The sequence below is a fragment of the Ctenopharyngodon idella genome, chromosome 11 (genome assembly GCF_019924925.1).
Source record: "Ctenopharyngodon idella isolate HZGC_01 chromosome 11, HZGC01, whole genome shotgun sequence".
In the NCBI taxonomy this organism is placed as follows: Eukaryota; Metazoa; Chordata; class Actinopteri; order Cypriniformes; family Xenocyprididae; genus Ctenopharyngodon; species Ctenopharyngodon idella.
The window spans coordinates 15441548-15458397 of NC_067230.1; the positions used below are offsets into that span (position 1 = coordinate 15441548).

The 16850-nt window shown below is 37.5% G+C and overlaps 2 protein-coding genes across 6 annotated transcripts in view; both read left to right on the forward strand.

Moving 5' to 3' along the window:
- The window catches only part of ranbp3a (RAN binding protein 3a), a 386526-nt gene that overhangs the window by 300403 nt on the left and 69273 nt on the right, over window positions 1-16850 (forward strand). The window lies entirely within an intron of this gene.
- Window positions 1-16850, forward strand: part of pde4cb (phosphodiesterase 4C, cAMP-specific b) — a 78071-nt gene that overhangs the window by 49772 nt on the left and 11449 nt on the right. For 3 of the 5 annotated variants that reach the window (XM_051912659.1, XM_051912660.1, XM_051912662.1), the window contains one exon: window positions 15768-15944. In XM_051912659.1, the coding sequence (XP_051768619.1) occupies window positions 15768-15944 (177 nt within the window). Of the gene's footprint in view, window positions 1-100; window positions 581-12716; window positions 12869-15767; window positions 15945-16850 lie in introns of those variants that run through there. The other 2 variants (XM_051912661.1, XM_051912663.1) reach the window with 2 other exon arrangements.

Here is a 16850-nt window from a genome sequence, read left to right on the forward strand (position 1 = left end):
GTGGTTCCGCCTTCTCCATGGGCTGTGACTCACTGTTCAGCTGCCAGTCCCACAAACACACATAAACACAAATGCACACACACATCCGTATGAGGCCAGCATGCTGGTGTAAACTCATGTATATGAGTTCAGCTGTCTGAGCTGCTGGGGGAGAGAGAGAGTTTACTCTGGCGCTTGGTGACACTGGAAGTTAGTCTGTTTGTGTATTATCCTAGTATGTGTATTTAACAGCAGCTTTCAAGACTATGAAAAAGAATTTTAATGAGGATTACAAGGAGTCAATGTGATTTTAAACTGAAGGATGACAACTAGGCTAATACGAGATGTCTGTGCGAACTCTGTCATGTCAGCGTGGCTCCATGTGTTCATCGCTCTTCTACGGCAGTAACTCAGCGGTGGGAAGCATGTGTTTCAGACTACATAAAAGGAAGAGTTGATTTCTGGAGGGAAACATGAGTTTGCCAACTGGCTGTGTCTTTCTTCCACCCACTGACCGCACTTTTAAAGTTCGGAACGTCAGTCATTGTGGCTCTCCGTGTGCTGTCAACTGTCCAATTGACATTGTGCAGAAACGCAGGCGGTAATTGAATTTCATATTTTTTTGCTTCTGTTGTGTCTACAATCAGTTATGCATGTAAAATAGCGTTTGGCTCTTCAAAAGAATTTTTTTTCCCCCCGATGTTAAAATACTTTTTTCCCTGTTTAATTGTAAGCCAAGTAAGCAGTTAGATTTTCACTAAAAGTGAGACACTGAAGCTCTGTGGTACTATCAAAATATTTGTTTGAGCGGTCCGACTTGTCAACTTATGACACAACCAATAACATATGTTTGGGGTGGGGCTACTTGTTTGCCTGACCAATAGGAGATGGGGGCATGGGTTGAAGAGGTTTTTTGGGTTTCCGCTGTTTTTTAGTTGAATTTATATAGTTATTTCAAAGATATGTACTGTGATAAATCTCTTCAGTTAAGTTTAGCGAATAACTTATTTTTTAGTTTGTGCTTCATGGAAACCTGTAAATGGTAAACAACTACTACAGAAATGCTTACAGAGGCAATAAAAAAGGCTGTGTACTGAAAATAACCGTATAAAAAACGACCAACACAAACTAATTAGAAAACATAACTATTTTACAGGATTTTTGGGTGGATTTGTACAATATGATTCATACGAAAATGTACAATGTTTAGAAAAAAGTAAGCAAGAAGGTCCACCCTTAAAATTTCCACAAATCCACAAATTTGCCAAAATGTAAAATAGGAAATAAGTATTGTTTGCATTTAGACAGTTGTTTTGTAGGAGTCAGTTTCTGTGTAGTGATTTGTGTGACTCAAACAAGAACTAAACGGTGTATTCTTCATTCCTCAGAGAACCACACATGCTGAAAACATCAGAGAAGTGAACTTTTACTGATGTTCATTCAGGATGTTTAGTTTTTGTCATTACCAGTCCCTGTGAGAGTTACCTCATGACAGTGATGGATTGAATCTCACAAAAACATCTCCAGGTCATATTTCACTCCAAAATCAAATCATAAGTATAAAAAATAAATATAGAGATACATTAGCATATAAACATGTAATCAATTACACATAAATTATATTTTAAGTAAAGTATTAAAGTGATTTGTAATTTTGTTTGGGTCTCCTACAATAGGTTTCATGCATCCAAGGTAAAAAAAAAAACCCCAAAAACTCTAATTTACTCATACATTGCAGCATCACCTCTTTTCTCACAGTGTCTGAAACGGTTTGATGAGGATTCTGTCTCTCTAATACTACAGTTCGATGGCACGAGTGTGTAAATAAATAAGAAACGATTACGGATTGTCTTTAAAAACCCTCTTTTGTAAGGAACTACTTCCTTCTGTCACGTATTCGAAACTCAAGTTGACAGTTTAACAGTTGAGCCCAAGCCTCTGTTACTAATTCTACAAAGTCACTTTAGAACTAGTAACGAAGGAACGTTGAGTCGCTTCATTGAAACTCACTGTAATATGTAGGGTATTATGAGAGAGAGAGATCGCCTGAGTGAGTGTATTACCTTCTTCAGGTCAATCTTATATTCATAACCACAAAATCAGTTTGAATGTCCGCTGAGGAAAGCGTTATCTTTGTCTTTGTCCTTTTAACGTTTAAGACATTCCCATGACAGCGCTATTCAATGCATTTGTCAGTTGCATCTTATAAGATGTTGTTTAAAGTAAAAACAACGTCCTTGTTTCCTTGTTTCAGCCCATTTCAATATAAAAGTCTGACTCACTCAGGACAAAGACAGTCTTTGTCGCCATCTAATGGCATATTAATGTAACTTTCACTGAAGTCGAAATCACTAACAGATTCTTTCTCAATACCAAAAAATACGGCATGTTATTTATATAAAATATTACTTATTGAACAATAATATTTAAATGAACAACAATAGCTATTATAATAGTATAAGAAGTAAAACAGGAAATAAACACAACCAAACAGTTCAGTCAAATGTACAAAAGCAGTGCTCTAGTTAGTACAGGATTTAATTTCAATGTAAATATGAAGTTATGAAACTTAATATAGCTCTTAAGCCAAATCTCTTAGCTCTGGAACAACTAATAGATTAATAAGACCAAAGACTGCCCGTTTGATATACCCAAAATTAATTATACCTTGTGTTTAAACACTATCTACAGCTAAGAGCCAGCGGCAAATTCTAAATGGACTGGACGAGATGAAGCTGTTCTCTGCGGGTACGTGAGCACTGAACGGTCGCTGACGGCCTGGAGCTCACATCTCCGAAAGCGTCTAAACAAATTTTCAAATAGGCGCTATGTTTACATATAAATTGCATATCTGAGGTCTAAACAACTACATTCTTGCCTAATGAACTTTTAAAACTACATTCTGTTGCAAAATAACAGTAGTATCTATTAAAAAAATATGGTGGATTTGCCAATCCTCCACGACGCTCGCTGTGAGAATGCTGACAGCGGAGTGATTCAAACGGTGAAACGGTTCCTGTGGCGATATGTATATATGTATGGCCTAAGTGGTTAGGGTTTTAGGCCTCCTCTTGCTAAAGAGAGTTGTCTTTATTTATGCCTCCGCTCCCCAAAGCTCCACTAGGGTAGCAATTGCAATCTGTAGGCTCTCTGTGAGCATCCTTGCAAGATATCCTGAGTGTGGAGTGTCGATTTAGAGAGTCGTCAGGCTGAGGCCTCCTCTCCTAGAACTCGGCTATGTTTGCTAAGTTTTAAGGGGCTCGCACACCGGACGCGAAGCTCAGCGCCGCACAGCGCCGCGACACGTCTTTAAAATTCGAACGCATTGTTTTCTATGAGTGTACGCACACCGGCGGCGACATTCGGCGCCTGTCCGCGGCACCCAGCTACGACTCGGAAAACAATAGAAAACAATGCGTTCGAATTTTAAAGACGTGTCGGCGCTGAGCGGCGCTGAGCTTCGCGTCCAGTGTGCGAGCCCCTTTAGGCTCTCTATGAGCTTCTCTATGAAAGCTATGAGGCTTTCACACCCCAGACCTCCGCTAGGAGAGCAATTGCAAGTTGCAGGCTCTCTGTGAGCCTCCTTGGCTATTGCTAGTGTTGATAGGCCTCCTCTCGCTAGAAAAAGTTATCTGCTCTCTTGAGCTCCACTAGGATAGCGATGGCAGGTGGTAGGTTCTCTGTGAGCCTCCTTGCAAGATATCCTGAGCATAGGGAGTTGTTAGGCCTCCTCTCGATTTAGAGTCTTCATACTGAGGACTTCGCTCCTAGAGCTCGGCTAAGGTTTTATAAGTTGTGAGGCTCTCTGTGAGCCTCCTTGGCTACTGTGTACGTTGATGGGACTCCTCTTGCTAGAGAGGGTTATCCTTATTGAGGCCTTTGCTCTATTGAGCTCCACTAGGATAGCGATCACGAGTGGTAGAATCTCTCTGTGAGCCTCCTTGCAGGATATCCTGAGCATAGGGAGTTGTTAGGTCTCCTCTCAAGTTAGAGAGTCATCATACTGAGGCTTCCGCTCCTAGAGCTCGGCTAGGCGGTAAGGTACTATGCTAGGTCATTAGGCTCTCTGGGAGCCTCCTTGGCTACTGACCTCAGTGTGGAGTGTTGCTAGGCTTCCTCTCATTATGAAAGTCATTGTATTGAAGCCTCCACTCTGCAGAGCTTCACGGGCCAGTTAAACTGAGTTGCCTAGGCCTCTTGTTTGAGGCCTCCATACTTCAGGGCTGCCTGTACAGAAGTCCTGAGTATTATGCTTCCTGTGAGCCTCATTGGACGCTGGCCTGAACATAAACCTTGCTAGGCTTCCTCTCTTTAGAGTCATCCTGTTGAGGCCTCCCTCCGATCTGGTGTGCTGGTGTGCCTTAGGGATGAGGACTCCTGTGTCCTTGGACTTAGCTCAGCCAATAGGGTGCTCATCCCTTCAGCATGGCAGCGAGGGTGTTCCATTCCTTTCGAAAGGGAACGTCTCAGGTTACGCATGTAACCATGGTTCCCTGAGAATAGGGAACAGGACGCTGCGTCCCTCTGCCATGCTTTCAGGTATTCCTGCACACGCCTCCTTCAGACAAGAAGTAGATGACGTTTTGCACAGGTGCCCTCTTATATGTCAAGTTCATTGTCGTGTTTAGACTCATGCTTCAAACACCTGTCATGCCGGAGCCATTCCCCATTGCGACCCCCAGGGCAGTGGTTCCCAACCTTTTGTCATGAAGCCCCCCCTCCATACATATAAGAAACCCTGAGAAAAAAAAAACATGCAAATTCACTCTCTACCAGAAGGTGGTGCTTATGGAACAGCAGCAATACACTGCAAAAAATGTTTTTCTTACTTAGTATTTAAATATCTAAAAAAATCTTAAATCAAGATGCTTTTACTAGATAAATAAAATGACATAAGATATTTTTTCTTGTTTTCTGGGAAAAAGGTTTTGCTTAAAACAAGCAAAATTATCTGCCAATGGGGTAAGAAAATAATCTTGTTTCTGTCTGGGACAGTAACAAGAAACAAGATTTCAAACAGAAACAAGATTATTTTTCTTACCCCAGATAATTCTGCTTGTTTTAAGCAAAAACACTTCATTTTGATTTTATTTTCCAGAAAATAAGAAAAAATATATTATTTTCACAGTACAAAAGAAAAGAAATACATCAACCATGTGTAGTTGGACAGAAACAAAGGAAATGAAGATACTTCCTGTTTTTTGGTTTTTTGTTTTTTGTGTTTTTTTGTGTATTGTGTTTTGCACAAAGTGTTTTACGAAATTGAAAGCTGAGTCGAAGGCAGTTTTTGTGTGTGGTTCTGGTGAGTGTCAGGTTTCAGAAATTGCGTGACGCAAGTAAGGAAAAGTGAAGTAAGGTGTAAATAAAGTGAAGTATGGATTTTATGTGTAAGCAGTTAAAAAAAACTAATTATAAGTTATTTACAGTTTATTTACAGTAGGTTTACAGTGGCATATATAGTGAAATGCATCAGAAATACCATCATATTGTCATGGTACTTGTGATTCCAAGTTTTTCTTTGAAGCTCTATGAAGTGTGTAAATACCTTGGTTTATTAATATGGTAATCATTCAGTACGATGTATACATGATGTATGATGTCCCAGGGTCAGATATAAAGGGCCACACTGTCACTTTCAAATGCTTTTTTTTTCTGAAAACTGGAAATAAGAAGAGAATAAACAAAACATGAACTTAGGGTTTCAATTACAGAAGTCATAGCCTGTGCTGAAGCTGCATGTAATGCAGATATAAATATAATATGATGCAATTTTGTATATAGGGTCAGGTCTTTATCTGAAACACATGAACCACCCTGTCTTTTATCTCAGAGCAAATTTTACGTCACTTTCAGGGCTGTGCACAGCAACGCAGTCTGCTGTGATCAGCTTCTGTTATTGACCTGGAAAGAAGTGACTGTGTATTTAGTGAGTGCACATGGAATATTTCTGAATCTACAATACAAAGTCTTGTTTCAACGTTATTTTAAAGAGATAGTTCACCCCAGACTGTCCAAACTGCCCTTGTTGAAAGCATTCACCCCAATGTCAAAGCATGACCCCAGGCTATCAAGCGACAAAAAAGCACCATAAAAGTAGGTCCAAGTCTTCTAAGATTTTATATATATATATATATGAAGAGCATCAAAGATTTATGTTTACAATGTGCATTGCAATTTTAAGCATTGTAGCATTCTTTGTTCTTCATGTATTTCTTAAGGTGGGTGAGTTGTCTGGGGTTTCCCCTCTTGGCCATTTTGAACAGTGCGAAAAATGATGAAAGCTTGCTTGACTGCGCATAGCACATTAACATAATATTCAGTTCTGACTGCTGTTATATATATAGTTCATTAATTATTATATGTAGAGAATTTTAACTCTTTCCCCACCAGCATTTTAAAAAGAAACTTGCCAGTCAGCACCAGCATTTTTGATCATTTTCACAAAAGTTTCATGGCCCCCCAGAATATTTTGTTGTAGTTTCTGTTGCAGTCCTATAGCTTGTCCTGCGTCGACATTTTATTCGTTAACGTTAGGCAGTTTTGATTTATATGCTGTTTAATGTTGCTGATCGCCATCTGCTTACATATGCTATCACTTGTTTCTGCTGCTTCTTCACCTGTGTTTTGATCAGGAGATTAGTGATGTTCGGTTCTTGAACGAATTGTTCTTTTGAGCTGATTGAAACCGGTTCTCAGGAAGTAACCGGTTGAGCTGGTTCACTAATCGAACTGAATCGAACTTTAGTTCGGGTTGATGACGCAAGACGCACAAGCCGAAGTAGCACGTCCGACTCAAAAAGAACCGATTGAGCCGTTTCAACCAACTGTCGAGGTTTGCCAAGGATTACAGAGGAGTCTGATGAGTGAGTTGACGATACCATGCAAGCCTGAGGCACATACTGGAAATATGCTTATTATGACTACTGTTAATAAATAACATTTTGTTAAAACCTTTTTTGTCGAGAGATGTAAATAATTTTTTACTATGGTTTATTATACATGCAGATTATAAGTTGTATAGTGAAATCACTGAGTTTATTCTTTCCTTATACTTTAGACATGTAGAACATATCTGTGTTTGTGCATGAATATGTGTGTTGTAGTTGCGAATCTTATCCAAGATGTAGGCTACTCAATATTGGTCAGTCGTATCCGACATTTAGGATCCACGATCCAATGAAACTGTGACCACAAGTGAATGAAAGGCAATAATCAGCAATATGCGTTCACACAAATAACTTTTTATTTGAATGTTTCAATACGCGTTGACACAAATGACTTTATTTAAACGTTTCATTGATATGACATTGAGTTGTTAGAAAAGAAATGCATAGTGACAATATAGCATGATGATGTCAGGAGCCTATGAATCGGCTTTTTGAACCGGTTCATTGAGCCGAACTGTCCGAAAAGAACCAGGTTTGCAGAAATGAATCGGGCTTTGCATCACTACAGGAGATTCAGTACTCTTCCAGAAGATGTGTAATAGCGCCCCCTACCATATAACACGGAAAGACGTTAAACAACACTGTTACCGTAAGTATCGAGCCCTGGCTATGTTGACACTTAGTTTTTTCTGTGATTTCGCCAAAATATAAAAGAATATAAAATTATAAATGTTGAAGTGCTATGACAGGCTATTTAAGACAATATTGGCTATGACTCGACAACAAATGCTAGACTAAGACACTCTTCTCTGCCTCTCAAATACATAAAACATTACCCTTTACATAGTGTTTCAGTAAAAAGGTGCAATTATTCAATCAACCTGAATTTATATTTTTATTCCAAATTTGTCAAAATTGTGATATAAATTTTTAGCTACATAACCCAGCCTTTAGCTATACCCTAAACGGAGTCAACACTCTCAACTTAATGCAAACTAAATATTTTCTAAAATGTATTTATTTTATTTTATTTAGCTAGCTTTAATGCAATAACAATAAGAAATCCAGTCAATGGGACTTTATACATAAAAATATGCAGCTATATTTATTTTACTTTTTTTATTAAAAATGAAAAACCTTCTTCAGTAGTTTTATGTTAGTGGCAAACTGAAATTTGAAGGTGCAGTGTGTTTACTTTCATTGTATGGAGGGTCATTCAGCTTTATTTTCTCTTTTGTGTTCGTAGTGGGGGTGATTATTACCTAATTTGAGCAGGAAGTAGCAGCGGCCATGCTTGAATTACTCATTTATTGAAACATTTTGATTTAAGCCACATCTGCACCTCTAATCAGGGTCCATCCCTCTCTGCAGAGCTGTTCTTGCCCATCATGCATGAGTCTTTATGACTGGCCACTCTCACTTTAATTGCCTCTGCTCAGTAACTGATGCGTCCTGTTGTCTCACGATCGAAGCAATGTTCCAAATAAAGACCGATTCCTAATCAGCGCCAGCAGAGAGACTAGAGTCAGAGCTCTGGAATACAGCTGGTGTTCAGGTGAACAAGGGCACTATTGCATTGTGGGAGAAGAACTGTCCTTTATTACTGCAGACCTCTTATCATGCTCTTCACACCAAGAGCTTATTGATTCTAGATCCCCTCTTAAAACATGGGCACCTAGAGGGATTGGTCACATCTTTCTCCATGTTTGCCTGGTCAGAGCCACCAGGGTCATACATTAGCAGGAAGACACTACAATGATGACTTTGACAGTGTCAGAACTGGTGAAGTTTAGTTAATTCTAAGTTACTGCATTTTAAAATGTGTAGTGGTGTTTACTATGTACTGTACTTTAGGCATGGTTGGGAAAAATGATAAATTATGGATTTTTTTTTTCTTTTTCAAATTAAACATTTCTCTAATTTAAAAGGTCAAAACATATATTATTCTTGCCATACAGATGCACTTTATTAGGGGTGTAACGGTACATGTATTCGTCCCAAACCATCACGTTGCATACAGTCAGACGACGAATACAGTCCGTCACAGATGATCCACACTCCAATCCAGAAGGGGGCGCGCGTGGTAATGCAACGCTATTTGCTAACCATCAGAACAGGAAAAACTGCGGAAGAAGAACAACAATCTTTGCATAGATTTGTTTATGAGTAATCTCTCAACTGGTGATTCAACCACATGAAAGACATCAGTTAAATATTTTGAGAATAATATCTCACATAGCATAACATTTACATCAGGCAAGTCATTTAGTGTCCACAGCATGTTAGTTCACTAGAGAAATGAACTCTAGAGGGAGCTTTTTACTAAATATATGCACTATATTAGCTTAAATATTCATTATATTTACTTTACCTGTTAGTAATGTCTTATTTTAATATATGTTTAAATATGAAAACAAGTTATGACAGTAACTGTGTAAATGATTGTATTTCAAAAATGAACTTGATTAATTTTATAATTAGATTTAGAAGTTAATGCAAAACCTGCCTTATGTGCAGTTTACTTTTTTTTTTTTTTTTTGATTATTATATTTAAAAATAAATGGCAACTGAATTTAATAATATGGGCTTTGTTGTTAATTGTAACCTTTAATATTATATAATGTGCAAGAAATGGCTCCCTGTATATAGTTTACAGCATTAGCAGAGATAGTTCTTTTTTATCCTTAATAAAATGTTTGTTATAATTTAATTTGTTTAAAGAGAGAGACACAATTTGTTTTATAAACCACTGTTTAATAAAAAAAGAAGAAGAAAAAAAAACCAATTTTATGTTTAGTTTTCTCCCCCCTGCTGTATACCGAACCTGTACTGAACCTTGACTTCAGTACGGAGGTATGTACCGAACCATCATGTTTGTGTTTGTGTACTGTTACACTCCTAATACATATGGAACAGTTAGTTCTGTTTTCTTTTTTTCTTTTATGTAAATATCTTTTGTGAGATATATACAGTATATACAACCCGAATTCCGGAAAAGTTGGGACGTTTTTTAAATTTGAATAAAATGAAAACTAAAAGACTTTCAAATCACTTGAGCCAATATTTTATTTACAATAGAACATAGATAACATAACAAATGTTTAAACAGAGAAATTTTAAAATTTTATGCACAAAATGAGCTCATTTCAAATTTGATGCCTGATACAGGTCTCAAAATAGTTGGGACGGGGGCATGTTTACCATGGTGTAGCATCTCCTCTTCTTTTGTAAGGTGTGAAGACGTCTGAGCACTTTTTTAATGCACATGTTTTATTCCTAAGAAATTTTCTAAGTTTCTTCTCTAAATATTTTTCCATCACGTTTTATGTGCATTTTATTTCGTTAAATAAAGAGTATCCACCCCAGCGAGTACAAGTTACATTTATTCACATCTTGTGCAGTATCTTAAGATGTTCAGACGTAGTCGTTTTTTCAGAAAACCAATGTGACTCATTTAAAATTCTGTACTACTGACATTACTGCATGCATAAGTTTCAGAAACCCACTTTAAAAATGACAGAAAAGCGAATACCGGTCAAATACAATAGATCATCGCTAAGACATGGCATTGACCATTTTATGGTCCATTTATTCAGATTCTTAATGATTTTCAGTACATTTAACATACAGTAGATAGGCTATAGCAAGTTATTGACAACATTATTTCTATTATATTTCATTTTTCTGAACATGTACACGGGTTCTGTCTCGCGCACAGATCGCGAAAGACGCTTTCGGCGTGTGCACAAGTCTAGTGGACTTTTGTTTTCAAGCACTCAATTCACTCTCGCATGGGCTGTTGTACAGTACACACACTGTCCGTGCCATCACAAAAATTGGGCTGCACGTGGACAGGGAGTGCGGACGTCCGCAAACCCTCCTAATGACGAAAATTTCGCGATGCGCCCGGTGCACGTGCATACCTTGCATGCCTAGACACTACGCCATTGTGTCTGGGCATCGAGTTTCTGGAGTTTTAGTGTTGGAATTTGGTCCCATTCTTGCCTTATATAGGTTTCCAGCTGCTGAAGAGTTCGTGGTCATCTTTCATTTAATGATGAGCCAAATGTTCTCTATAGGTGAAAGATCTGGACTGCAGGCAGGCCAATTCAGCACCCGGACTCTTCTACGATGAAGCCATGCTGTTATAATAGCTGCAGTATGTGGTTTTGCATTGTCCTGCTGAAATACACAAGGCCTTCCCTGAAATAGACATCGCCTGGAGGGGAGCATATGTTGCTCTAAAACCTTTATATACCTTTCAGCATTCATAGTGCCTTCCAAAACATGCAGGCTGCCCATACCGTATGCACTTATGCACCCTCATACCATCAGAGATGCTGGCTTTTGAACTGAACGCTGATAACACACTGGAAGGTCTCCCTCCTCTTTAGCCCGGAGGACACGGTGTCTGTGATTTCCAACAAGAATGTCAAATTTGGACTCGTCTGAACATAGAACACTTTTCCACTTTGAAACAGTCCATTTTAATGAGCCTTGGCCCACAGGACACAACGGCGCTTCTGGACCATGTTCACATATGGCTTCCTTTTTGCATGATAGAGCTTTAGTTGGCATCTGCAGATGGCACGGCGGATTGTGTTTACCGACAGTGGTTTCTGGAAGTATTCCTGGGCCCATTTAGTAATGTCATCAACACAATCATGCCAATGAGTGATGCAGTGTCGTCTGAGGGCCCGAAGACCACGAGCATCCAATAAAGGTCTTCGGCCTTGTCCCTTACGCACAGATATTTCTCCAGTTTTTTTCTGAATCATTTGATGATGTTATGCACTGTAGATGATGAGATTTACAAAGCCTTTGCAATTTGACGTTGAGGAATATTGTTTTTAAAGTATCATTTTATGCACTCTTTCACAGCTCTGCCCATCTTTACTTCTGAGAGACTGAGAGATAAAATATTGGCACATGTGATTTGAAAGTCTTATAGTTTTCATTTTATTCAAATTTAAAAAAAACGTCCCAACTTTTCCAGAATTCGGGTTGTATGTATATATATATTTTTCACTTTTAATTCAGTAATTGAATTGGAATTTAAATTTGTGCACAACCCTGAATGTAATCTACTGAATGTGTTTCTTGATTGCGTTACGACACCTAATTACATCCAATATCCACTATGAATGTTGAATTGTGAAACATGTACTTCAAATTTGTGACAATCTGGATAACTGAGAATCTTCACTAAATATTGCTTAATTTTACTTCCACGTACAATATTTGTACAAGCAGTTTGTTTTATACCTTGAGTAAACAGCGTGTGCTAACATTCTACTTGTGACTGTGTAGTAATCATTCTCACTAAGCTAATCTAACTCTTTACCATAGACCATACTCATAATTTATGACCTGCAAATCTGCCTTTGCTTTTAAACCAAAATAAATAAGAATAAGATTAAAAAAATACATAATTTTGCATATATGAAGATATGAATCATATATTATATATAACTTTAAATATATAATAAAATGAGAATTATTTTCATTATTGTATTACATTTCATGAATATATTACATTAAAGCCTATTTTTAATACTCCTAAAAATAGGCTTAATTTTCTTTGTAGTACAGTTCTCTAAAGCGTGTCTGATCCTGAAGCTGTCTTACTGTGGTATTCTACAAATCTGTCAGCTTTTCTGGCGTGTTGCGACTTGTGTGCTGGCAAAGAGAAGTTACGTGTGTGTGTGTGTGTGTGTGTGTGTGTGTGTGTGTGTGTGTGTGGTCAGAATACAAGAGAAGAAGAGCGGGCTGGATGTAGTTATGGTAAAACATTGTATTTAGCTTCAAGGTTTACAGATTTTAGTCTTTAAGTAATTCAAGATCTTTAAATTAAATGTATCTCTTTATTCTGTAAGAAATAGTTTTATATGGTAAGATTGGCACTGCATTTGTCTCCAAGGTTCCTTAATAAAAGTCTTGAGTGTTAGAATGGCAATCTGCCTATGGACAAGACCGAGAACTGCAGAAAAGCACGTACTGTGGTAAGTTCACTGTTGACATTTACCACATGATACAAACTGAGGCGTATTGTCAGACTGCACTTCAGAACTCGTAATTTGCACTTTGCTCTTTTTCTTCTCTGTTGAACTATATAGAGTTTGCTACACAGTACTGAAATTTGAGAAAGAAAAAAAACGTTCTGTAGGCTTTATTTAATTGTATATATTCTGACATGTCATATACATTGTCCTCATTATTTTATGCACTATTATACATCCTTTCCCTCCCAAATCCACATAAATAATTTTACATGTTGTCATGACACTGGTTCTCTGGTTTCTCTGATAACACATATGACAAGACATATATTTGATATCTGTGTGCTTTAGTTTGGGAAATGTCATTTTACAGCATTTTCTCACCTATAGTATGTGTCTAAAACAGCAGATGTTGTTGAGACATTGATCATTTACAATGTATGTGAATCTTAGGCTTATTAGATAAGATACTTTGATAATGTTTATTAGATGTTTGTACACAATAATGAATAGTAGATTAGTTCCAGACATCTTAAATTTATTTGTGCTTACAGTTTACTTGAAAAATCTGCACAATTACTAAGTAATGGATCATTATTGTAATGATTTTAATGTAAAAGCAGAAAATAGCTGATTTAATATATTATGACTGCATCTTATTGTACAGTATAGAATGTTTAGAAAATATTTACAATTATTTACTTGGAGATGAAATTAAGGCTTGAATATATGAAAATTATTTGAAAAAAATATGAGATTGATATGAGATTATTTCAATGACTTGATTCATAATTCTGATTCAGAATTTACATCATCACTTAAAATTATTATTATTATTATTGCCTTTTATAACTAGATTTATATTCTGTTTTTTCCCCCTTTTATTATTCCCATTACATATAACTTTCCTGTGACTGAAAAACAGTCCACCCTTTTTAGCCATTTTACAGCAAACACTAGTGAATATTTAGATATATCAGAAATTCTCTCTCTTTATCTTTATATATTTGGCCAGCTTTATAGAGAATGTAGTTCTTTCTTATTTTCTACAGGGTCATCTTTGCAGGCAACACTCAAACCAACACTTTATGCCCCATCTTGCATCTTGTTTTTTTCCCTTTAGCACATGTTTTTTCATCTGGGCTTATTTTTAGAGAAGCTCTCTGTTGTTCCCGGGACAGTGATCCTTAAAGTGTCCCCTTGTTTTAGCCTGTCGTTCACACCTCAGAGCTGGAAAAAGTCTTGAGTGTGTAATGCTGTGAAAAAGTGGGAGTGTGTGTGTGGGGGGGGATGAGGAGAGAGAACAACCAATAAAACATAAGGCTGAATCAGCGTCCTTATATTTCATTTGAAAATACATGATGAAATATGTGCACATGCATGGTGCTGGTGATGTGATGTGTTTTGGTGTTTCGTGACCCTTTAATGATAACATCTGTGTCTCAGTGCCAAATCAACACTCTGGGGTTCTCATAAATGCCCTTGTGTAGGCCAGCTGCTTGGAATTGATCCAAAACATCAGGAGGAAGGTTAACTGAAAAGATAAAAACTGATTTTTTTCCCCCCTAAAACAATCTTGACATATTAGGAAAAGTGAAAAATGTGTAATTCTGTAAAAGCTTGCTTAGTTGGTGACTCAACAATATTTCTGATCTTACTGCACTGACACTATTGGATGAGAACTGAACTGAACTGGACAATGACACCACTGTTTTCTTCAAAGCTGCTTTATAGCTAAATTGAACTAATTTAATAATTGATGGTCTTTGCAACAGAACTGAATCAACACTGAACTGACTTCAGCTGACACTTTTTTCCTTTTAGAGCTGCTTTACAGCCAAATTGAGCTATGTTTGCACCATTGAATGATAATTTTCCTGTTGATCACTGTAAAGCTGCTTGGAAACTATCTGTATTGTATAAAGTGCTATAAAAATAAAGGTGACTTGACTTGACTTGGCTTCTAGGGTATTTCTAGGTGCTGATTTGGTTGATTGTGAAGGTGATTGTGGAGGGGTTGTTGATTGTGAAGGGGTTGCATTCTGGCCCAAGTCACAAAAGCCAACCCCCAAGTCTCTACGATATTTTGGATTCTAGATATGGCTCAGATCCCTCTTTCACTGTGAGTTCATTAGTTTTCAAAAATAGTTTTTGATTCCATCTACCAAGACAAAATCATGTTTGATTACCTAGAAGTATAATAGTATGAATTGAGGTGTCATTCATATTTCACAAGCAGCTGTATGTGTAAGTACTGTACTGTACGTTTTTTACTCAAGATTGAGAATTTGAACAAACCCTTAAACCAATGAAAAATAGTAATAATGATACTTGCAACACCAGTAAACACCACTACACTTACCATGAAGGGTGCTGAGTAACAGAGGATTTTTTTTCTCTACAACATGAGAATGTGTTCATATTTCTGAATGGAGAGAAGCAATATTTTACCTTAGAAACTAAAAATAGACCCTCAGCCACTAAACCTTTACCACAGATATAAATAAACCAGGCTCACTTTCTCTTCAAGTCAGTCTGAATCAGAGCAGAGAGTCCTTGAATTTAGACCTACGGACAATCTAGCGAGGCCTGTTACTTCTCTTTTTAAGCTTGTGGGCCAGAGGTCTTTATTCACTATCAAATCGTGTCATTGATAACATAAACTTGTGCTCTTTCTGTCTTCATCACAGATAGAAAAAATAACACTTGTGCTTGCTGTTTTAACTGAGTTGCAAGAATGGCAGTGTCTGTTCTGAAACGAAAGCATCTAATCTATATCTATGTTGCAATTCTTAGAATTCCTTGAATCAAATGATGAGCAGTTTCTTCTTTTTAGTTGTCAAATTGTTTTATTCAGATAACTAATTTCCTGTCACCCTAATTTCCTGTTTGTCTGTTGCAGTTTCGATGTGGAAAATGGACTGTCAATCGGGCGCAGTCCACTGGACCCCAGTCCAAGCTCGGGTCTGGTCCTCCAAGCAAACAGCCAGAGGCGAGAGTCTTTTCTTTACCGCTCGGACTCGGATTTCGACATCTCACCCAAGACGATGTCCAGAAACTCCTCAACTGCCAGCGAGCTGTGAGCTTTTATCACATACTAAAGCAAAATATGTCATAGTACTCTGTCAATGGACTGGCTCAACTCATTTTCTGTTCAGTGTGATTTCTTGTTTAATTAATACTTCATAGATGTTGTAATAGTGTAAATATAAACCCAGTGTGAAATATTATTCACAACCTATGTATTTACAAGTAAAACAAGAAATGCTTGTAACACAAAAATGTAAGATGGGATTGGGAGTGCAGAATTAAGAAATTAACCTTTCAGTAAAAATGTCAATTAATCAATAAAGTACGTATAAGCATGTATGTATGTGTGTGTTATAACATATAACATGTTGAAACATGTTATATGTTATAACACACACATAGTGGAGGTGGAAACAAGGAGGAAACAACAACAGGGTTTTATTGAAAGGTTTGTGTCGGAGGACAGATAATGCAAGTGAGTATATTGATGATATATGAAACTTGGACAGCACTTAACTTGGAATCATCAGTACTTTCTAGGCAAGGTGAGACGAGCACATGAGGAGACCAGACAGAGGGAGTAAACACAGTGGATCAATAAAGGAGCAGACAGACAATGGAGAACATATGATAGAGAAATCCAGGTAAGTATATCCAACAGGTAAGATCAACACAAGAGTCTGAACAGTCTTTGGTAAACAACGAGACCAAATGAAGAGTGTATTTGTGTGCTGCTGAGTACAAATGCTGTCATTGATGAGCAGGTAAATGGTGACCAGAGTGTGTTTGTTACTGTGAGGATGGTGAAAAGCCATAGGAGAAAGCCTTAGGAGAGCCGGCAAAGCAGGGAACCATGGTGGAGTTGGCAGAGATGAATAGCACATTAAGGTAAGATCAGTATAAGATCAGCATGGATGAGGACTAGGGTGGTGCAGAAGAAACTCAAGGATGAAGG